Below are 25,158 nucleotides of genomic sequence, written 5' to 3'. Positions count from 1 at the left end.
AAAAAAAACAACCAGGCCGGGCACGGTGGCTCAAGCCTGTAATCCCAGCACTTTGGGAGGCCGAGACGGGCGGATCACGAGGTCAGGAGATCAAGACCATCCTGGCTAACACGGTGAAACCCCGTCTCTACTAAAAAAAATACAAAAAACTAGCCGGGCGAGGTGGTGGGCGCCTGTAGTCCCAGCTACTCGGGAGGCTAAGGCAGGAGAACGGCGTAAACCCAGGACGCAGAGCTTGCAGTGAGCCGAGATCCCGCCACTGCACTCCAGCCTGAGCGACAGAGCGAGACTCCGTCTCAAAACAAAAACAAAAACAAAAAAAACACCACTTTCACTAAAGATTAGCATTAGCACATGCAAACCTCGTTTTCCCCTAATCCTATCCGTCTACAGCATGAAACAGGGTAAAAAGGTAAATTACTGCCCATGCCAAGCCAATCATGGTGACTCCGAACCGCAAACTGGCTTTCTTCCATCCTTTATTGGGATCCTTAAGGCGTTTCTGTTCTCACCTGAGGTGAATTTTTTCTAATCCAGCATCTGCAAGGTCATCGTTTGCCCGCTGGTGAATATCTCTTTGGGTTTCAATTTTGTGGTCATCTGACAGACCATCCACTTTATGAATAAACACCTCGAAGTTGATGTCGGTATTCACTTTGTAGGCCCTGGTCACCGTGAGGTGGAGCCTGGCCAGGGCTTCCATGTAATCGTCCTAGGACCAAAGGCAACACCTGTGAGAGAAGGCTGCTTTGCTTCCTGACCCTCCTCCCCCCCACACACTGTTCACCTGGAAACTATGTGGCTGCAAACCCCTGAAATATGTTGCAAAGGTTCCCCTCAACAAGCTGGCTTCTTAGAATTCCAGTGTGAAAACTTAAGTTCTGTTAACAAAGAGAGGAAAAAGAAATGCTAAAAAAAATGCAGCTGATTTAGGCAGTTATGACTGAGGTTGATGACAGTCATAAAGATCAGAGTTGGCAGGGCACGGTGGTTCAGTGCTCCCAGAACTTTGGGAGGCCCAGGCGGGCAGATCATGAGGTCAGGAGATCAAGACCATCCTGGCTAACACGGTGAAACCCTGTCTCTACTAAAAAAAAACAAAAAAATTAGCCAGGCGTGGTGGCAGGTGCCTATAGTACCAGTTACTTGGGAGGCTGAGGCAGAAGAATCACTTGAACCCGGGAGGCAGAGATTGCAGTATGCCGAAATCACACCACTGTACTCCAGCCTGGATGACAGAGTGAGACTTGGTCTCTCAAAAAAAAAAAAAAAAAAAACAGAGTTGCGGTTTCAGGAAGAGAAACGGACCCAACTCCACATAAGACCTTCCCCAGAATACTGTTCATCCTAACTTTTCCAGTCTCTTGTGAACTGTGATGAACAATAAGAGATGGAGGCATGACACAGGCCACTGGGCAGATGGGGAAGGAGGTGGGGAGCAATTTTAAGAACCACTGGTTCAGTGCAAAAGTCAGCAGACCAAAGTCTGCAGGCCCTGTGCCTGTTTCTTAAAAGTAAGTTGTACTGGAACGTGCTCAATTGCTTTCATATTGTCTAAGGCTGCTTTTGTGCTACAGTGGCAGAGTTAAGTTTCCTCTAGAGAAACTCCTCAGAGACAGTACAGTCTACAAAGCGTAAGATGTTTGCCATCTGGCCCTTTACAGAAAAAGGCCCCTGGTTAGAGTAATTGCCCCAAACAATACTAACTTTTTTATTCTTCCCATGCCTATAAAATGAACACCTGTGTATTCATCTCTGTTTAAGAAATGAAACATTTACACCAAAGCCCTCTGTGTTTCTCCTCATCCTCCCAACCCATGCTACCCTCTACCCCCTCATCCTCTAGAGACAACCACTATCCCAAGTTTAGTATTTATTCTCACTCATGTATACATTAATACAGACATATATATCCCCAAACACACAGAATTCATTTACATTGTTTAAAAATGGAAAGAAATATTAAGTTGTGTGTATATTATAGTTTGCCTTTTTCATTCAACACTGTCAGTGAGATTCACTTACATTGAATGTTATGTAGTACATAACTACAGTACATTAGTTCCTTTTAATGGCTCTATAAAACTTCCTTTTATGGATGATCTATAATTTATCATATATTTGCTTGCTGATGGACATTGTAAATATTTCCATGTATATGTGATTACAATGATATGTGTACAGTCTCATGTACACATGGCTTACTCTGAAGGGTGATTTGTCGGGTCATAGGTAGGACTGCCTTGACCGTACCTGGAAGTGTGTAAATAGCATCTCATGCTTCAGACCCTCACCAACAATTGGTGGTGGCAGATCTCTTATTTATTGCCAATTTGAAGGGTGTGAACAGGTCTTGTTTTCATAGCAAAAAAAAAAAAAAAAAGGAAAGAGATCTGTAGGACAGAATCTAAATGCCTTCTCCCACCGCACCTCACCCCTGCCACTTATGGCGTTCCAATACAACTTACTTTTAAGAAAGTAAGATAACAGAAAGCCAGTATAATTAGGGGTGTTTTCTGGCATTTTCTATGCTCCAAACATCAATAAAATGTATCCCTAGTCTCTAGGTAAATCAAATATTAATTATACAAATAGGAAACTATGAAGAGGGAAAAACGCAAATGGAGTCCTTCCCATCCTTCACACTCTACAGAGTTGTTTAGAATAAAAGACAAAAGCCAGGAGCAGTGGCTTGCGCCTGTAATCCCACCTACTGGAGAGGACTGCTTGAGTTCAAGACCAGCCTGGACAACACAGTGAGACCCCTATCTCTAAAAAAAAAGGGGGTGTGTATATATAAAATTAACCAGGCTTGGTGGTGCGCACCTGTAGTCCCAGCTACTCGGAGGCTGAGGCAGGAGAATTCCTTAAGCCCAGGAATTTGAGTTTACAATAAGCTATGATCCTATGATCCTACCACTGCACTCCATCCTAGGTAATAGAGTGACAGCCCGTCTGTAAAAATTAAATAAAATGAGGCCAGGTGCGGTGGCTCATGCCTGTAATCCCAGCACTTTGGGAGGCCGAGGCAGGCAGATCACGAGGTCAGGAGTTCGAGACCAGCCTGACCAACATGGTGAAACCCCCATCTCTACTAAAAAAAATACTAAAATTAGCTGGGCGTGGTGGCGCATGCCTATAATCCCAGCTACTCAGGAGACTGAGGCAGGATAATTGCTTAAACCTGGGAGGCAGAGGTTGCCGTCAGCTAAGATCAAGCCACTGCACTCCTTCCTGGGCAATAGAGCAAGACTCCGTCTCAAAAAAAAAAAAAAAAAAATTAAATTAAATGAAAGGCAAATGTCGGATGCTGGGTCAGCAGATTAAGCATTAAAAACTAAAGGTATTACTGTATGGTTCCACATAGATGAAATTCTAGAAAAGGCAAACTAAAGTGACAGCACTTCAGTGGTTGCCTGGGGCTCAGCGTTTCAGGGGACCACCTGAGAAAGGGCACAAGGGAACCTTTGGGGTGGTGGAAATATTCTATATCTTAAGGAGAGGTGGTTACATGGTGTACACATTTGTCAAACCTGTGGAACTGTAGGGTTAAAATGAGTGCATTTTATTGCATGTAAAGTATACCTCAAGAAAAGTGTTACTGCTGCCTTTAACTGAGGAGGGGAGTTAAGGGAACATGTCTGTGAGCAAAACTACCCAATGTCAAGAGAATATCACATCTCCAAAGATTGGAAATTGCTACTCTAACCTCCCTGCCAAGCATATAAAATGGTCTCATTACCAACTAACTGATAAAGAAGCATGTAGCTACAAGGACTAAAAAGAAGAAAATACTTGGTTGGTTAGAACAGAAGCATTGCAGGTGATTTTTCCCATTGTTTATTACTTTCTATGACAAATAAACATTAATGTGAAATACACTGCATAGTTTCTACTCTGAAATTAGATCTGGGGATTATGGGCAGGTCACAAACACCAGCACAGGCCAAGAAGAAACTCTCTTTTGGATCCACAGGCACATGTGCAAGGGCTTCAGGAGATATGGTGCATTCTGCAGGCTGGGGAGCAGGGCTGGGGTATCACCACAGATCACGGGAACCACTCTTGCTTTCATTCTTTTTTATTTCATGACATTCTCTGAGGACACATTTTCTCCTTAGGGATATATTTATCTGGCAATCCTGTGACTGGAAGGAATTCATGAACAAAAAAATAAAAATATGAGGTGTGAGACCAAAATAGCACTGCTTAGAAATAAAGCAAAGGGGCTGGGTGTGGTGGTTCATGCCTATAATCCCAGCACTTTGGGAGGCTGGGCAGGTGGATCACAAGGTCAAGAGATTGAGACCATCCTGGCCAACACTGTGAAACCCTGTCTCTACTAAAAATATAAAACTTAGCTGGGTGTGGTGGCTACTCGGGAGGCTGAGGCAGGAGAATCACTTGAACCTAGTTAGCGGAGGTTGCAGTGAGCCGAGATCGTGCCACTGCACTCCAGCCTGGCGACAGAGTGAGACTTCATCTCAAAAAAAAAAAGAAAGAAAGGAAAGGACACTCAAGTGCTGTGGAGACACTTCCCTAAAGTTTTGATTTTCCTGTCAGTGCTTCTAATCACATCCCATAAAGGTTCCTGCAAACATGATTTTACACACTGCTTCCAACAGAAAAGTATACTAGGTTTTGAAACTGCTTATTTAATTATTCCTTATTTTAAATAAATTACAGCATTCAACAATGCTTTTCCTACTCTTTATTTTATGTGTGTGTTTTTTCTCTTTTGAGACAGGGTCTTGCTCTGTCACCCAGGCTGGAGTGCAGTGGCACAATCATAGCTCACTGCAGCCTCAAACTTCTGGGCCTAAGTGGTCCTCCCGCCTTGGCCTCCCAAAGTGTTGGGATTATAGACATGAGCCACTGTGCCCAGCCTCCTCTTTTAAAAGTATAAGTTTAGGCCAAGCGCGGTGGCTCACGCCTGTAATCCCAACACTTTGGGAAGCCGAGGTGCGTGGATCACGAGGTCAGGAGATTGAGACCATTCTGGCTAACACAGTGAATCCTCATCTCTATGTCATCTCTATTAAAATCAAAAAATTGGCCGGGCGTGGTGGCGGGCGCCTGTAGTCCCAGCTAANTCTCAAAAAAAAAAAGAAAGAAAGGAAAGGACACTCAAGTGCTGTGGAGACACTTCCCTAAAGTTTTGATTTTCCTGTCAGTGCTTCTAATCACATCCCATAAAGGTTCCTGCAAACATGATTTTTACACACTGCTTCCAACAGAAAAGTATACTAGGTTTTGAAACTGCTTATTTAATTATTCCTTATTTTAAATAAATTACAGCATTCAACAATGCTTTTCCTACTCTTTATTTTTATGTGTGTGTTTTTTCTCTTTTTGAGACAGGGTCTTGCTCTGTCACCCAGGCTGGAGTGCAGTGGCACAATCATAGCTCACTGCAGCCTCAAACTTCTGGGCCTAAGTGGTCCTCCCGCCTTGGCCTCCCAAAGTGTTGGGATTATAGACATGAGCCACTGTGCCCAGCCTCCTCTTTTTAAAAAGTATAAGTTTAGGCCAAGCGCGGTGGCTCACGCCTGTAATCCCAACACTTTGGGAAGCCGAGGTGCGTGGATCACGAGGTCAGGAGATTGAGACCATTCTGGCTAACACAGTGAATCCTCATCTCTATGTCATCTCTATTAAAAATCAAAAAATTGGCCGGGCGTGGTGGCGGGCGCCTGTAGTCCCAGCTAACCTGGAGGCTGATGCAGGAAAATGGCGAGAACCCGGGAGGCAGAGCTTGCAGTGAGCCAAGATCACACCACTGCACTCCAGCCTGGGCGACAGAGCGAGACCCCGTCTCAAAAAAAAAAAAAAAAAAAGTATAACCTTAAAAAATGAACTTCTTGGCCGGGCGTGGTGGCTCAAGCCTGTAATCCCAGCACTTTGGGAGGCCGAGACGGGCGGATCACGAGGTCAGGAGATTGAGACCATCCTGGCTAATACGGTGAAACCCCGTCTCTACTAAAAAATACAAAAAACCAGCCCGGCGACGAGGCGGGCGCCTGTAGTCCCAGCTACTCGGGAGGCTGAGACAGGAGAATGGCGTCAACCCGGGAGGCGGAGCTTGCAGTGAGCTGAGAGCTGGCCACTGCACTCCAGCCTGGGCGGCAGAGCAAGACTCCGTCTCAAAAAAAAAAAAAAAGGACTTCTTAAACATTCCTATATCTTTCTCTGCCCCACAAAAAACACCCAAGAGAAGAGCCAAGCATAGTAGCATGCATCTGTAGTCCCAGCTACCTGGGAGGGTGAAACAGGAGCCCAGGAGTTTGAGGCTGTAGTGGATTATAATCACACTTGTGAATAACCACTGTGCTCCAGCCTGGGCAACATAGTGAGACCTCGTCTGAGGAAGAAAAAAAAAAAATTCAAGAAACACAATTAAAATAAAAAACACATTTACCAACCTAAATTGAAGGTCTGCCTTCAATTTAAAAACAGACAGATGTACCTATTTTAGCCATATTATAACCATATTAGAAACACCTAAAAGAGATTACACTGTACATTTGAATTCCCATAAATGCAAATTGCTATGTAAGCACAACATGGTATTTAAGTAAGTACTTACTAACCCATTGTCTTGTAATGATGAGTCATCTGGTTGGAAATCTACTCACCGATGGGTAGGACTACTACAGCTACCCAGTTCAACAACTACAGAAACAGCTGCTGCGTGACTTAGGGAGAAAAATGGAGCTTAGAAGAGAGAGATAAGCATGACATTCCTAGAGCCTCCCCTTCCCTACAGCAGCATGCACACACCCCATCCACTCCCCTCAAGCTCTAAGCTCCCTAATTTATGGTGCTGGCAGACCTGAGACAGTAAGGCAGAGGATACTGCCAAGACCACAGATGGGCCAGAAAACAGGTCAGTACAAGTGGGACAGTCAGGAAAGCAGCTGCTGACAGCAGGCCCTGGACGTGGTGCAGGTAACACACGTGTTTCTGGGTAGGCCCATGGGAAGAGAGTAAACTGCTGATCACCGATCAGGCATTGGATTTGAAGTCTCCCTCCTCCACACCCCTACCAAAAAGGAAAGAAAGAACCCCTCTAACCATCGGCCATGCTCCCACAGCCATACACGTACACAAATGCAGCCACTTGGAACTGAGAGGCTTAGTTGAAAATTTTGTTATTATTATTAAACAGGCACCTAGTTCCTGAATGAACTTACGACCCTCTCAGACATGGGGAGTCTGCTCAGAGGATGGTTCTCGAGCATGGGCTCAGAATGATATTATCAGGAATAATCTTTGTAACACTTCAGCCCTAACAGCTCTGGTGCTCCTAGAAGGGCCGGGTGTGCTTAGTGGGGCAATGCACACCCGCAGCTGGCCAACCTGTCTCACTATGGGTCCACAGTTCCAGGCAAAGAGTACAACCTGAACCTCAGAGTTGGTTCAGTGCATGCAGAGAAGGGCTGATGCCATTTATTTCCCCCCAGCTGCAAAAGGGAGCCCTTGGGGACCCTTCAGGCTGGGCCACGGGTCATGGGCATTTTCTAAGAGCCCCAGACATGGATAGTTTGGAAAGTACCAATGCCCCATACTGCTGTAAACCCCTTCCTAAAATGTATCTGCCTGATACGCACCTGTGGTCCTACTGTCTCCCTTTGCCTCCCCTTTACACCAACTCCAGTAGAAAAGCCCCAGGATATAAAAAACCCAGGGTGCCAAGGAGCCAATGCGGAATACTGGAAAAGAACCTGCTACAGGGATGACTCGCGACTGAGAATGGGGCTCTTCAAAGCTTAGGAAACGGGTTCCCAATTCTTTGCTTCCAACAAAGTGAAAGGAGAACCTACTCCGGAAGCCTGTTGATAAACTACTAAAAGTAATTTTTCATGATAGAAAACTGGGTGATTTAGGGGATATAACTTGGAAGGAATCTGAATAGCTAGACAAATGCTAGAATAAAACACACCTCATATCCACCTACTTACTTATGTGAACAAAGTTTCTCAGTGTTTATATAAACAAAAAACAAAAATAGAACTGATGCCAAATATCGTCTTATTCAAGCATGGATACATGAAGTGGAAAAAATATCAAATATCCATCTTCTTAAGAGGGATATTTATCTCAAATTTTACTTTTTATATTTAATAATCATCTATAAAATACATAATATAATTATATTGTCTTAAGCAATAATTATAATAATTTGTTTCAGGGTCGAGCGCAGTGGCTCCCAGCACTTTGGGAGGCCGAGGTGGGTGGATCATGAGGCCAGGAGTTCAAGACTAGCCTGGACAACATGATGAAACCCAGTCTCTACTAAAAATACAAAAATTAGCTGGGTGTGGTGGCACGCGCCTGTAATCCCAGCTACTCAGGAGGATGAGGCACGAGAATCGCTTGAACCCAGGAGGCGGAGGTTGCAGTGAGCTGAGATATCATGCCACTGCACTCCAGCCTGGTGACAGAGTGAGACTCCGTCTCAAAATAATAATAATAATAATAATAATTTGTTTCAGAAGAAAAATGTTCACACCTAGAACTTTATCTTCATAGGAAATAATAAACAGTTAAAAATGTAAATTGATACATGTTTTTGTTGCAGAGAACCTGTGATCTTTTGTAGATGTTGACCAAGGGTACCACAGTGGGGATGACATATTTGGCCTGAATGGGCCCCTCCATCAGTGAGGTTTCCTAGGTCTATGATTTGCTGAAGTGTCAATTGTTCCCTAATGCTCAATGGGTTGATTGTTGGTCACGGATGGAGCGTTTTATCTTTGGAAAAGTCTGAGAGCGCTGACCAAAAAAACACTTGTTTGGTAGAAAGGTCTATTCCAGAGTTTAAAAGCCAAACCAAAAACATGGCGTGGGGTGGAGGGGACTGGCCAGGCCATCATACCCCTGAGACTCTGAGCTTTACCTGTGAGTCAATGACAAATATCAGTGCTCCTGTTCCCCGGAAGATCATCTCATAGTCAAATGTAGGGTCAAAAAAGTCAATCTGTCCCGGGAAGTCCCAAATCTGAAAATTGACAAAGGAGCTGTTGGAAACATCTTCCCGGCATATCTTGTTAGTGCTCTCCAAGAATAGTGTTTCGTTGGGAGACATTTTGTGAAAGACAACTTTCTGAATAGACGACTTGCCGCTTCTCCTCAGGCCCATGAGCAGGATTCTCGGCTTCACCTCAGTGCTGAAGGGGTCGCTGAAGTCCAAAACTGGAGAAACCACAAAATGAGAATGAAGGTGAGATGCTTTCACAGCGGTTAATTAGAGGAGTTTCACTTCCACCTCAAATGTGATTTATGATTCACAGATGATGCCACTCTTCCAAAGAGAGTGCTAACGGCATCCCTCCACTTAAACTCCAAGTCTTGCTGACCTCAGAGCCTGAACACTTAACCACTGGTCTATACTTCCCACCAGGCAAAAGGGACAGCTTTTGTTAAGTGCAAAACACTCAACAATGCAGTCTCACCACTTCTCACACCGTCCCAGGGGCCAGACACCAACATAATGCCACATCACAAGCAGGGACTCAGGAGCGCGAAGAGAGATTTATTTCCAGGAGCAGACGGTCTGTGGAAAGAATCCAGGTCTGAGCATTCAGGAGCCATATTGTTCTCTGAGAAGTCATCACTAAAGAGATGCTTGGTGACGTGAGTTATGCCTCTCTCAGTCACCCTCCTATGGCTACTACTCTCCCAAGCCACGAAGGCCTGGAAAGTGGGCCTTGGACTAGACATCGCAGGTTTGGACTGTGTTACACAGCCGATGCAAAGTCTGTGAGAGACAGACATCTCTCAGGCCCACCCTGGTTCAGGGCTCCCATCCAGTAAGGTAGCTACTAGCCTAATGCAGCTATTTAAATTAAAATTGATTAAAATTAGCAATTCAAATTCTCCTCCTATGAGGTTTCTAGAGAAGCCAAGTTCATAGACACAGAATGTTTTCAGGGGTTGGGGGAAAAAGGAATGGGGAGTTCTATGTTTAATGGGTATGTAGTTTCAGGTGGGGGAATATGAGAACATTCTGGAGATGGATGGTGCTGAGGGGCGCATAACATTCACATTGTTATGTGCCCCTCACCACCAAAAATGGTTAAAACTGTAAATGTTACGATGTGATATATATTTTGTCACAATAAAAATTTGAGGTTTCCTCAGTTTCATCATGGCTAATACTCAACGGCCACATCCAGCAAGTGGTTAACATACGGGACAGCACAGACACAGAACAGCAGTCCCCAGCCTTTTTGGCACCTGGGACCAGTTTCATGGAAAACAATTTTCCAGGGACCAGTGGGGTGGCGGGGTGGTTTCAGGATGATTCAAGCAGGTTACGTTTATTATGTACTTTATTTCTATTATTATTGCATTGTCCTATATAATGAAATAACTCTCAAGCCACCATAATGTAGAATCAATGGGAGCCCTGAGCTTGTTTTCCTGCAACTAAACAGTCCCATGTGGGAGTGATGGGAGACAATGACAGATCATCAGGCATTGGATTCTCACAAGGAGCGTGCAACCTAGATCCCTCACATGTGCAGTTCACAACAGGGTTTGCACTCCTATGAGAATCTAATGCCACTGCTGATCCCTTGAGCCCAGGAGGTCGAGGCTTGAGCCAAGGAGGTCGAGGCTGCAGTGTGCTGAGATCACACCTCTGCACTCTAGCCTAGGTGACAAAGTGAGACCGGCTCAAAAACAAACAAACAAAAAAAAATTCGTAGAATTTAACAGTGTTGATAATTGCACACTTTTTGTGAATATACTAAAATCCATTGAGCTCTGTACTTTAAAAGAGCAAATACTATGGTATATAAAGTATATCTCAATTTTTTTAAAGGTTTCATGAATACACAAAAATAAAAAACCCAGTATGAAACTCAAAGAAGAATCGAGAAAAGAAACCAACGTCTTAAGAAAAAAAAAGAGCTGGGCACAGTGGCTAATGCCTATAATGCCAGCACTTTGGAAGGCTGAGGTGGGAGGCTCACCTGAGGCCAGGAGTTCGAGACCAGTCTGGGCAGCATAGAGAGACCTCTGACTCTATAAAAAAAATTTTTTTTTAATTGGCTGGGAATGGCGGCACAAGCTGTCATCCCAGTCACTCGGGAGGCTAAAGTGGGAGGATCCCTTAAGCCCAGGAGTTCAAGGCTGCCGTGAGCTTTGATTGCACTATTGCACTCCAGCCTAGACAATACTGTAAAACCCTGTCTCAAAAAAAAAAAAGAATATAAACAAATATAGAGATGTATATATATTAAATTATTATCCTAAATTTTTTATTTCCTTCTTAACTGTACCTCATTATGTCTTTCTTTTTCTCTGGTCTAACCTAATCCAATACAGACTGAAAAGTAACCTTTTATTTCCCTAATGTAACCAACAATTTTTCCCCCAAAACTCTACAATTGTCTAAAACACATGTTAATACTTGATAATATCTTAGTAAATTTAATTTACTATATATAATACTTTATTGTTTGAATTTGCAATAGGTGTAGGCAAACATACATATTTCAGATAAAACAATGACTCAATAAAGACAAATTAAACAGGTACAGATGTGCATAGACATTACTCCACTATAAGCAACTTCTCAGCCCTACGTTATCCACCCATACTTTTCCAGTTCAACTGAATCCAATTCAACACATTGCTGATGACATACAATGTAGGCAGTAATATGGAAGTAAATGACCCAAAATGTAACCAGCTTTCTTCTTCATCAGTGATTATATGCTACCCAGTCACAGTACTGCCATTACAAGTCAATCTTAGCAAGAACAGGGCATGAACTGAAAATGAAATAGGACTTCAAGTTTAAAAATATCAGACAGATAACATGTTCATCTTCCCTTCCCATACTAAATCCCTAAAAATAATAGAAATGGTATGCATAATAAACAAATAGGTGGACAATGAAACATGGATAGCTAAGTTTGAAACAAAAAGGAGAACTCAAAATTGACAACCAGGAAATCCTTAAGAAACACAAAGATCAGATTGAAAAGGGAATCTGCAGTCCTTGACTATGAATGGCAGAGTTCTGCTGTAGAGTGTAGAACTGATGAATCCCACCATACGAAGGATTATGAAGACAAGCAACAGAGTCATTATTTGGAGAATAACAGTGAAAACAGCCAAGCACATAAACTCTGTGCACCACGGCCCACTCACCCGAACTTACCCTACACACACTAGGATATCTTTCAGGTGAAAGCAGTAAAATGGAGGAGGTTGGGCATGAGAAGGAAGTCAGTGCCCCCAGTGCTAGTGATGCCCAGAAGGACAAGGAAGCATCCCCACTACTGCCCTCAAAGTCCTCTCACCTCCCCTAACTCTCACTACAATGTGTGGAATAGAGCACTATCAGAGGTGGATACAGTACCATCTTCCCTCCAACATTTCCTTGAACATCAAATATTCAAGTAATGCCAAGATCATGGAAGACAATATAGACTCAACAAATGGAAGAATGTACACCTGAAGAAGCAGAGTTAATAACGGAATCAGAGCAAACTGTCAAGCTAAGTATACTTCAAATACTCAGAGATATGAGAAAACATGGCATTCATGAAACAAGAACAGACAGTTTCAGAGGAAATGCAGTTATGAAAAAGGGGTATATAGATCTTGGCAATAAAAATGTATGCATTAAAAAGCAGAATAAACACACATGAAGACGGAAATAGTGGACTGGCTAGTCAAAGTCTCTCAAGATGCAGTACAAAAGAATAGAGCCCTGGAAAGTATGAAATCAAAGTTAAAGTGGCATCAGGAATAAGATTCAGAAGAATCATTATTCTACCAAAGGAGTTCCAAAAGGAGAGAATGCAGAATATGGGGAGTAAGCAACATTTGACTAAATAATAGATAATCCTTTCCTAAATTAACAAAAGATAAAACTCAAAATGAACAAACTCACAAAATAAAATGGAGAAACTTAAACAAAAACAAGCCCACACTTAAAAAAAAATCATAGTGTAACTTCAAAATATCAAGGATATCTATAGGAACAAAAGAGAAGTGAAAAAAAATTAAAAGCAAGGATAATAATAAAATCCTTAGAAGGGGGAAACAATTACCTATGAAAGAACTAGAAAGACATCAGATGCTTATCAACAACACAGATATGAGAAGACAACAGAATAGATCTTAAAAGACAAAAGGAAAATTCTGTGAACTCATTAATATACCAATCATATCATTTTTCAAATGTGACAGTGAAATAAAGACATTTTCAGATATTCAAGGACTCAGAAAGTTTATTGCCCACTTAATCCCTTTGAAAGAATTACTCAAGGATGTAACTCCTGAAAGAAAAATACACCCAAAATGCCATACAATGTAATCAGCAATGGAAAACAATGAATGGTAAAAGAGAGGTAAGTCAAAGAATGCTATGGTTGCTGCCAGAATAGCATAGTTAAGTATTTTTTTTTTAATTTAAGGATAACCATTTCAAATATAAATATGTACCAAAATGCATTTTAAAATGGCAAAGTGTAGGTAGAAGGAGAATTTAGAGAGATCATGAAAGGGAATTTGGTTTTAATTTTAAAAATGAAATATATTCACATATACAATTAAAATTGGTTTTGGAAAGGAAAGAAAAACAATTTTTAATGTCTAGGAAGTCATGAGGGACACTGAAATGGGAAGGTGGCCAGGCCTGGTGGTACACACCTGTAATCCCAGCACTTTGGGAGGCTGAGGTGGGAGGATCGCTTGAGCCCAAGAGTTTGAGACCAGCCTGGTCAACACAAAGAGACCCTGTCTCTACAAAAAATTTCAAAATTAGCCGGACATGGTGGTGGGCATCTGTAGTCACAGCTACTCGGAAGGCTGAGGTGGGAGGATCCCTTGAGCTCAAGAGATTGAGGCTGCAGTGAGCCATGATTGTGCCACTGCACTCCAACCTGGGCAACAGTTAAGACCCTGTCTCAAAAAGAAAGAAAGAAACAATAATTTGTTGGACATGGTGACACATGCCTGTGGTCCCAGCTACTTGGGAGGCTGAGGCAGAAGGATTGCTTCAGCCCAGGGGTTTGAAAACAGCCTATGTAATAGCAAGACCCCAACTCTAAAAAACAGAAAGAAGGGAAAAGAAATAACAACTTAAATCTATAGAACTATAATCTGTCAATGAAAATAAGTAAATAAAACAAAATTTACAAAGTAAAAAGACACAACTGACACATTGTTTTATGTTTTAATTTACAAAGTTTGGACTTTTAAGTTTAATTCCAAAGAGGCACAAGTTCACTGAAAACCTTTCATATTCCCTTTCACTTTATTTGCCAAACACAAATGTTTCAAAATATAAAATACTCCTTAAATTGTGATCTCAACTCCACATTTTCTCTTTCAGCTGTGCTCTTAGAGTTTCTGTTTTATGCATACAATAAATATGCGGGTTAATGGGCCCAAAGTAGTTGCTTGGTAAATGTTGGTTAGACAAAAAGATATGTAAAACATGGTTCCTATCTCAGAGAAACTTAGAAATTCAGTCCAAACTATGAGTGTTGGTGTAAAGACAGACCAATAGATCATTGGAACAGACAGAGAAATAAACCCACACACACACAGACAACTGATTTTTCACCAAGAGGTAAAGCCACTTCCATGAAGAAAGGACAGTCATTTTCACCAAATGACTGATGGACCAACTGTACATCCATATGCCAAAAAAAAAAAAAAATTCAACTCACATCAACTCAAAATTGGTTGGCCTAACTGTAAGACCTAAAACTATGAAACTTCTAGGATAAAATATTTATGACTTTCCATTAGGGAAAATTTTCTTAGATATGACACCCTCCCCCAAAAATTGGTAAACTAGATTTTATTAAAATAAAATTTCAATAACCATGAAAACTAAAAAAAAAATAAAAGAAAGAAAAGCACAACAAATCCAAAAATGAAGAATCTGTTGGGACTTAAAAGACAGCAGCAACTCTCAAAAAAGTAATAATCAAGTAAAAGAAAAACATCAAATGACATTGTTAAGTAATAAAGACAAGACAGACTAGAAGAAAGTATCTGCAAATCATGTATCTGGGAAGGGACTTGTATGCAGAATATATGAAGAACTCTCAAAACTCATTAATAAGAAAACAAATGACCCAATTTTATTTTATTTATTTATTTATTTATTTACTGAGACAGTCTTGCTCTGTTGCCCAGGCTGGAGTGCAGTGGCTCAATCAGAGCTCACTGCAACCTCCACCTCTCAGGCTCAAGCGATCCTCCTGCCTCAGCTTCCAGAAGAGCTGGGACTACAGGCACGCCCCATCACGCTGAGCTAATTTTTTGTAGAGATGGGGTTTCGCCATGTCGCCCAGACTGGTCTTGAACTCCTGGGCTTGAACAATCCACCCACCTCAGCCTCCCAAAGTGCTGGGATTACAGGCGTGAGCCACTGCACTCAACCAATGACCCAATTTTTTTGTTGTTGTTTGTTTTTTGTTTTTTTGAGATGGAGTCTCGCTCTGTCACCCAGGCTGGAGTGCAGTGGCACGATCGTAGCTCACTGCAACCTCCACCTCCGGGTTCAAGTGATTCTCCTGCCTCAGCCTCCCAAGTAGCTGGGATTACAGGCATGCACCACCACGCCCGGCTAATTTTGTATTTTCAGTAGAGATGGGGTTTCACCATGTTGGCCAGGTTGGTCTCAAACTCCTGACTTCAAGCCTCCCAAAGTGCTGGGATTACAGGCATGACCCACCACACCCGGCTGACCCAATTTTAAAAGTGAAACAAGCAAAAGATTTGAAGAGACAACTTGCCCAAGAAGATTTATGGAAGGTAAAAAAGCATAGGAAAAGATACTCAATACATCATTAATCATTATAAAAGGTAAATCAAAACTATAATGAGATACTATTACATACCCACTAACATGGCTAAAATTAGGAAGACACAGAGTAACAAGTGTTGGCAAGGATGTGGAGGTACCAGAACTCTCATACACTGCTGGTAGAAATGTAAAATGATTCTGTTTTGGAAAGCAGTTTGGTGGTTTCTTAAGAAGTTGAACATACACCTATCTTATTATTCCTTCCATTCCACTGCTGAGTTTTTACCTAAGGGAAATGAAAGTTTTTGTCCATATAAAACATGTACACAAAGATTCATAATAATTTTATTTGTAATAGTCAAAAACTGGAAACAACCCAAATGTCCATCAGCAGGTGACTAGATACACAAATTGTGGTGCATCTCAGCAATAAAAAAATTAACTATTGATACACATAACCTGGATGAATCTCTAATTATGCCGATTGAAAGAAACCATTACTCCTCTTTCATAAATTTCTTTTTTAAAAATGTAAACTAATCTAATCCACAGTGGCAAATAGCATATCAGTGGTTACCTAATAAATGGAAGAGGCAGGGCTGGGCACAGTGGCTTATACCTGTAATTCCAGTACTGTGGGAGGCCAAGGTGGGTGGATCACCTGAGGTCAGGAGTTCAAGACTAGCGTGGCCTACATGGCAAAACCCTGTCTCTACTAAATATACAAAAATTAGCTTGGCATGGTGGTGGGTGCCTGTAATCGCAGCTACTTGGGGGGCAGAGGCAGGAGAATCACTTGAACCCAGGAGGCAGAAGTTGCAGTGAGCTGAGATTGCGCCACTGCACTCCAGCCTGGGTGACAAGAGCAAAACTCCATCTCAAAAATTAAAAAAGAAAAAAAGAAATGGAAGAGGCAGTAGGCAGTAAGGAAAGGTCAGAGGGAGGAAGAGGTATGGGAAAATGTTTGGAAGTGATAGATGTGTTCTTTGTCTTCATTGTGCTGATGGTTTCACAGGTACATACATATGTGAAAACGTATCAAATATGTGTTATTTTATGTCAATTAATTGTTGTAAGTGACAGTTACAGTTGTTACTAAAAAAAATGTAACCTCAGAGATAAGAACAGAAACCTTAACAGTTATAGTTGCTCTGCTATCACCTCCCAAACAGCAAGTGTTTAATCAATGCAAAGTACAGGGAAATGCTTGTGGGCCAAGGGGGAGACCCATTGGATCACACAGATTATGAATGCAGATTTAAAGTACTGCAGAATTTGGAGAAGGAGCGGGCAGGAGGTCCTCCAGAAGAGGGAAGTCCAAATGTGAGCAAAGGCACAATGCCTTGCATGGAACAGGAAAATATGCATGCAATGAGAACTAATGGCTATCATGTATGAAGGTGCCTACAATGTGCCAGCCACTACTTTAGGCACTCTACACGCTTCCTCCCATTCATGCTCCTTCAAGAACAGATATTATTATCCCCATTTCACAGGTGAAGAAATTCTGGTTTCGGTGGAGTGCTCACCCAGAGCCCTCACCACCAGAGCCTTCACCACCAATCAGAGCCTTTACCACCAATCAGTTCTCTATTTGTCACATTAAATACTAAACTCTACTCTAATTTGCATATCTTATGACTTAAAGTTTACAGGCTTAGAAAGGTCAAGTAACATTCAAACTGAGGACTGGCCCACTCACGGTCTATGCATTCTCTTTCTGCTGTGCAACACTGCACCCAATTAATGCAAGCAAAACTCCTCGTTAAATTATGTGCAAGTGCAAAAATATTCATGTGTTTATAAATGCCTTTCTTCCCAATTTATACTGCTAGATATGGGCGTAGATTTTAATGTTTCTCCAGCACAGTCTGTAAGTCTCTATGTGGCATGATCATCCACGCTGATGACCTGTAGAAGTTGAATCTCCTCCTCCTGGGAGGGTGGCGAGGTGACAGACACCACTGTGAAGCAGGGAGTATGCATGCATGTTTACATACACAGAAACGCTAGGGAACTAAATACACATATGGCTGCAACAACACATACAGCTGGAAGTATTTCCTTTTCCCTGCCTGCCAAATTCAAGCACAGGCCACCAACCATTAAACAGCTGAGAAAGGGTGGCCTGGATCAGCAAGAACACCATCAACTTTGCAGGGACTCCCTAGTTCCGAACAGATGCATTTTATTACATTCAGCTAGGGTGTATGGAAATACGCTGTGTAGGCTGGGTACAATGGCTCATGCCTATAATCCCAGCACTTTGAGAGGCCAAGGAGGGCAAATTGCATGAACCCAGGAGTTCGAGACCAGCCTAGGCAACATGGCAAAACCCTCTCTCTACTAAAAATATATATATATTTTTTTAATTAGCAGGTTGTGGTGGCTCGTGCCTATAGTCCAGTTACTCAGGAGGCTGAGGTGGGAGGATCACCTGAGCCCAGAAGTCAAGGCTGCAGTAAGCTGTGATAATGCCATTGCACTCTGTACCACCATGCCCAGCTATTTTTTTTTTTTTTTTTTTTTTGTGGAGACGAGGTCTCCCTATGTTGCCCAGGCTGGTCTGGAACTCCTAGGCTCAAGTGATCCTCCCACTTCAGCCTCCCAAAGTGCTGGGATTACAGGCATGAGCCACCGTTCCCGGTCTGGGCTGGACATTTCTACAAACTTCACCGGCCCAGTGAGGGAGCATAAGTCTGTTCTACCCCTGAGGAATCTCGGGGAAGGAACCTGCCCAAGATCATATGACTGGTCATCTGAGTGCTCACCCAGAACCTTCACCACCAATCAGCTCTCTGTCTGTAACATTTAATACTAAACTGTAGTCTAATTTGCATGTCTCATGAATTAAAATTTACAGGGGAACTTCTCCTTGAGGTGTTCTACAAAATGGCTTCATTCCAGCTGCTCTTCAAATATTTTATATCTGTGATTTCCAAACCTTAAGTCAGAACACATTAGTCTTCATAAAATCAATTTGTGAGGATTAAACAGCAACAGCATTAAACAACAACAAAGACATTTAAAAAGAAAAAACTAGAAAATATTGGAGCACATGGTATAGCATAAGAGTAAAAATACGGCTTAGTGAAACCTTCTTGGGTTTATTTACATGTATGTGGGTATTTGTTCAGAGTATAAATGTTTTTTACTGTGGGCCAGGGTAAAAAATGTTGTAGGCCACGACTTTACATCAGGAAAGGTTTCTTATATATCAGAAATGGACTGCTGACAAAAATCTTCCCTCTAATCTCCTCCCACCCTCTCCTCAAGTATCTTCTCATAGAGCCCGGGTAGCTTAGCCCCGGTAAAGCGTTAATCTGAGGATCCGGGGTTCAAGGACAGGCACTAAAAAAAAAAAAAAAAAAAAAATTCTCTGGAGTACAAGAGGCAGAGAGCTTATGCCAGTAAGGGAGGCACCTCAGCCTCTCAGCCTCCTGCAGAAGGCTGGGCTTTCTCCACCAACACCTCCCTAAGCATTAAGCTCTGTCTCAGGCTTCTAGGCAGGCAAAAGAGAATGAAAGATGACAGCCCCCCTAAAAGGAGCAATCAGGGGACAAGTCTTTAAAAATCCGCTATGGGAGGGCTCCCCTTCAACCTACCCAGGAAGTTGCTGTAGTGAGATGAAATGTACAAGAGGGCAGTTTGTTCTCATTTCAGGAAGGTTCCCTGAACACTGGCCAAGCGTGAGGCAGGGCTGCAGACACAAAGAAAAACGATTCATCCCCCAGCAATCAGAGGGGAATACAGATATGAGAAACTGGCAATTACCATGCAAGGCCAGCTAGGTGTTCTAGGCACTGAGAGAGGCTCCCTGGAGGAGTAATAATATCTGAGTCTTAAAGAAGAGGAGGCATGGACCAGATGAATGAGGGAAAGGTTGTTCCAGGAAGAGATTTGCAAGTTCAGGAAACTGGAGGTTAGGGAATGCAGTTTGAAGGCAAGATGAGGCAACACTGTCCAGGGGCTTCCCCGCAGCATTTTTTTTTTTTGAGACAGAGTATTGCTCTATTGCCCAGGCTAGAGTGCCGTGGCACGATCTCAGCTCACTGCAACCTCTGCCTCCCGGGTTCAAGCGATTCTCCTACCTCAGTCTTCCGAGTAGCTAGGATTACAGGCGCCTGACACCACACTCAGCTAATTTTCATATTTTTAGTAGACAGGGTTTCACCATGTTAACCAGCTGGTCTCGAACTCCTGACCTCGGGTCATCCACCTGCCTCAGCCTCCCAAAGTGCTGGGATAACAGGTGTGAACCACCTTGCCCGGCCCCCCACAGCATTTAGAATAAAATCCAAATGCCTTCTTCTCCCCCTCACCCATGCCTGGTTCATCTTCTCCACTGGTTCCCTCTCCTCAGCAACACTGGCCTTCCAGAAGGTTCCTCACCTCAGGGTCTCACCTTGCTCCTCCCTCCACCTACAAGAGCTCTTTCTCCAGTTCAGCCCAGCTGCAATGTCACCCCCACTGCTAAATCAGGCACTATCACTTCCTGGGCCATAACCCTGTGCCTTTTTAATAGTCCTTATTATTATTAATAGTCCATCTTTAGTATGTTTGTCTTCCTGTTTGTTTACTTGTTTTTTGTTTGTCTCTCTCACATATGCACAGGCAAAATACAAGGTAGCACATGGCATGAGTTCAATATATATCTTTGAAGAAATTGGTTGATGGAGAGGTGACTGGCTAGCTCAGGAGTGTGATGCTGGGATGTTTGGATTTTACCCTGAAAGCATTGAGGAAATCCTCAGAATTTTTTTTTGGGGGGGTGGGGGGACAGGGTCTTGCTCTGTTGCCTAGGCTAGAGTGCAGTAGCGCAATCTCAGCTCATTGCAACCTCCACCTCCCAGATTCAAGCAATTTTCCTGCCTCAGCCTCCCGAGTGGCTGGGATTACAGGCAAGCACCAACATGCCTGGCTAATTTTTGTATTTTTAGTAGAGACGAGGTTTCACCATGTTGGCCAGGCTGGTCTTGAACTCCTGACCTCATGATCCGCCAGCCTCCGCCTCCCAAAGTGCTGGGATTACAGGCGTGAGCCACCAAGCCCGGCCTGGAAATCACTAAGGATTTTAAGGGGAGATTAATGTGATTTACATTTCATTAAGTTCACTCCAGAAACAGACTCCCTTGCGGGAGCCAGGATAGAATTAGGAGGTTGTTCTAGAACATGAATGACAAAGAACTAAGGCACAGGCTGTGGAAACAGGCAGAAGAAATGGACTTGTGAGCTCAAATCTGTGTCACATTAGGCATGGGGGACAAAGGAGACAGAAGCCCTGGGTTGCTGACCTGGCAGCCCATTCACCAAGAAGGTTAGGGGGACGAAGCTGAAAAAGTATTTAAACTTGTTGAGTCTGAGGGGATTGCTGGTCTGCAGCTTACGCTGGGAAAGGACCCAGGGCCTCAGAAGGGAGGTAAGAATGTGACAGGCTTGAAGCAGGGAATGGAGGCTGCTGAGCTAGCCCATGCCTGATGGTCCTTTACCCCCGACCTCGTTGGGTGAAAGTGAGGGCATGGTTGAGGAGTTTTAGCCTTGGCCACAGCTCAAAAACTAACCCACTCCAACCTCTCATCAACCAGCGGTCGCTGGTGGTAACACTCATCCTTTACAAATGTCAGTACCATCTCAAGGTGGTAACACTCATCCTTTACAAATGTCAGTACCATCTCAAGGTGGTAACACTTATCCTTTACAAATGTCAGTGACACCTCCCATGCAGGTACTCATCAATGGCCATGATGTTTCAGTCAAGCAGGCTGAGTAAGCTCTAGAGATCTGATATACAACAGGGTACCTACAATAGCATATTGTATGCTTAAAAACTTATTAAGGCAGATCTCATGTTAGGTGCTTTTAACATAATGACATTTTAAAAAACTGTCAAGACATAAAGTACCAATTCAAAGGTAATTAGGGAACATCCAGGCATTGAGAACCTTTATGTCTGTGGAATATTATAAGGCAACAAAGTGGTCTTTACCTGGGGATATATACATTTTATATATATAGCTCTGTGTGTGTGTGTGTGTGTGTGTGTGTGTGTGTGTATGGCCATGGATGATAACAGAATTCTTGATTGGTTTTCTTTTCTTTTCTTTTTTTTTTTTTGGCAAGAGAGGGTCTCACTCTGTCACTCAGGCTAGAGTTCAGTGAGTGGCTCAATCACAGCTCACTGCAGCCTCAAACTCCTGGGCTCAAGTGATCCTCCTGCCTCAGCCTCCCAAGTAGCGAGGACACACCACCTCCACCACAGCTGGCTAATATTTTAACTTTTTAATTTTTTGGGGGGAGGGGTGGTGGTTAGAACAGGGTCTTGCCATGTTGCCCAGGTTGGTCTTGAACACCTGGGCTCAAGCAATCCTCCCACCTTGGCATCCCAAAGTGTTGGGATTACAGGCATGAGCCACTGCGCCCGACAACTTCTTGATTTAAATCTTTATTCTCTATATTCAGAAAACATCAATGTGGCCTTTTGCCATTTTTCCCATATGGGTTACTACACACATACTTGAAGAATAAAAAACAGTTGTCATTTGAAGGAGTATTAGGTATTGGTAAGCAACTTCTACCGTTCTATAAAATTTTAATATTATATTCCAAAGGGGGCTTTGTTCCTATTAGTCTAACATTTGGGCCCAATAGCCTGTGTAACACAAAGTATAGAAAAATATGAACACATGATTTTGCAGTTTGTAACTCAACAAAATTAAAATTGTTGTTAAAACAAACTGAGGCCGCAGTGCTTACCCACAGCAAACACTCAATAGATGTTTGTTGAGATGATTACGTGAAAGTGACTGAGCAGAATTTGAGGCTAAATTAACTGAAGCTTTAAAAAGAAACTTCACGTCTGACTTTGGCCCAGATCAGCACTTGGAACTGGGTATCAAGAGGATCAGCTTTATGCCTAGGTGAAGGTTTATTTACTGTGGTCAGGGACACCAAATAGACCTCACATCTCCTACACTCGGTGCTATCAATACCCAGATTGCCCAAAGAGCCCAGCTTTCAAACTGGACTGCTGTAGACCCCAGGAAATTCAATCACCCAAGGAACAGCACTATGGGGATGGGTCATCAAATTGGGCCATATCAGTCTTTAATACCTGAAGGCTAATCACTTAATCCGGAATTATCCAGTAACCAGCAGAGCCCTGTCAAAAACCAACAGGCCTTAGTAAATAGAAAAAGAAGGGAGAAAAGATGGATTAGTGCCTTGAGTACAGTAGGGCTGCCTGGGGACCCTGCCTGACTGATCTGAGGGTTAGGAATGCTTACAACAAAGAAGAAACCAGAAATCAGGAAAATGGGAATTGAAAGCCAATGTTCACCTCCTTACACAGCTCTTAAGGCTGGCCCTGCCATCCTAAGCTCAAGGGTCTCTCCAGGAAGAATGAGATATCATATGAAACGCACTTCACAAATTCTAGTGCATTATACGATTGAGAACTATTATAATTAAGGAGAGTTCTCTGAGAGGTAACATCTTCGAACAGGCTCAAAACAGGAAAAAAAACTATTTAATGCAAGAATTAAGATAACGTAGTGGCGAAGTGATGGCAAGTGGAATGGCTGAAAAAGCACGGTGTTAGTGTCAGACTAGGGTTCAAGTCCCAGCTCTCCATTTACTAGCTATGTGACCCCATACATGTCCCCTTGCCCATGAGCCTTCATTTCCTCCTCTATCAGCATACACAGGGACACACACACAGGCACACAAGGACACACACACAGGCACACAAACACACACACTCACTCCCCTTCCTTTTTTCCCACTCCAAGCCTAGGCAACGAGAGGGTCTTCAGTGGAATGTGACTATAGTAAGACGCTCATTCAACCTTAAGGGAAAATTAGAATTTCTTCGCTATTAGTATTCTGTGGGATCAACAAAGGCTTAAGCCTCTATGTGCTTATGGTTTTAGGAAGAGGCCTCTGGTGTGTTTCTATTTGCAACTTTCTCTGTGGCTCCTTTAAATTTCTGGAGCTTATGTTGATCAATGGAACTACTTATACATTCAAGACCCAAGAGTTCAATAACAAATTCTAACCCAAGTGGGAATGAATCATATGAATAATAATACTACTACTAACAAGAGCTATGCAAAAATCATGAAGATTCACTGTCCATTTGATTGACTACTTAGCAGGGAAAATTAAATGCAAACAGAACACATATTTTCAAAGGCATAAAGATTTTGAAGGTGATTCTTTTATTTATGCATGAAAACTAAATCTTTATGAAATCCTCTCAAATCACACTGGCAGATAACTTAAAAACATGATAAATACCACATATGAATATTTCCTTAACATATGTATTCAGTAGCAGTCCTAATGATAAGGGGAGTGCTGGGAAGGGAAGGGTGTGGTCCCTTTAAATGATTTGGAAAGGAGAAGGGAAGTGCCAGGTAGAGAGGAGGGCGTGGTCCCTGGCTAGGGCTGCACCCCGACAGGCCTAGGTGAGGTCAGGCATTTCCAGCCCAAATGTTGCAAGACCACCCTGGCCTGCCACATCCCCATCCTGTGCCTATAAAAACCCAAGAGCCTAGCAAGGCAGACACAGAAGCAGCTGGACATCGAGAGGAGCACATCAGTGGAGGAACACACAAGCGGCTGGAAATCAAGAGGAGCCGATGGGTGGAAGAATATTCAAGTGGCTAGACGTCGAGAGGACATTGGAAGCACACCAGGTTGGTCAGAGTAGTCAGAAAACAGCTGCCTGACTCCAGGGGAAAACCATCTCCCTTCTGGCTCCCCCATCTGCTGAGAGCTACTTCTACTCAATAAAGTCTTGCACTCATTCTCCAAGCCCAAGTGTGATCCGATTCTTCCGGTACTCCAAGGCAAGAACCCAGGATACAGAAAGCACTCTGTCTTTGTGACAAGGTAGAGGGTCTGACTGAGCTGGTTAACACAAGCCCATAGATAGCAAAACTAAAAGAGCACCCTGTAACACATGCCCACTGGGGCTTTAGGAGCTGTAAACATCCACCCCTAAACACTGTCGTGGGGTTGGAGCCCCATAGCCTGCCCATCTGTGTGCTCCCCTAGAGGTTTGAGGAGCGGAGCACTGAAGAATCAAGCCAGACCCCCATCACACACCCTGCGAGGGGGCCAAGGGAACTTTTCCCGTTTCACTAATATGTTCTGATTTACTAATGTGCCTTCTTACAAACTTTTTAACCATCACTTTGAGAGTGCACTAAGGTTGGCTTTACGCAGTCCTCTATTTTACACACTGAGAAACGGAGCCGAAGTCTTTCTCGGAGGACCACAAGAGGAGAAGGTCGACCAGCAAGCACCCTGGACCCTGTAGCCCAGAAGTGAAAAAACTTTTTGTCTTTTGAGTGTCACAGCAGAACTAG

General features: G+C 43.0%; 1 protein-coding gene across 1 annotated transcript in view; it reads right to left on the bottom strand.

Moving 5' to 3' along the window:
• Positions 1-25,158, bottom strand: part of RRAGD (Ras related GTP binding D) — a 47,609-nt gene that overhangs the window by 16,988 nt on the left and 5,463 nt on the right. Inside the window, 3 exon segments of the mRNA XM_017876806.1 lie at positions 144-149; positions 513-712; positions 8,900-9,195. Of these exon segments, the coding sequence (XP_017732295.1) occupies positions 144-149; positions 513-712; positions 8,900-9,195 (502 nt within the window).

The sequence above is a fragment of the Rhinopithecus bieti genome, unplaced genomic scaffold (genome assembly GCF_001698545.2).
Source record: "Rhinopithecus bieti isolate Rb0 unplaced genomic scaffold, ASM169854v2 scaffold_10354, whole genome shotgun sequence".
Taxonomy (NCBI): domain Eukaryota; kingdom Metazoa; phylum Chordata; class Mammalia; order Primates; family Cercopithecidae; genus Rhinopithecus; species Rhinopithecus bieti.
Note: the sequence above shows the minus strand (reverse complement) of the source record. Positions and strands in the feature narration are given on the sequence as shown.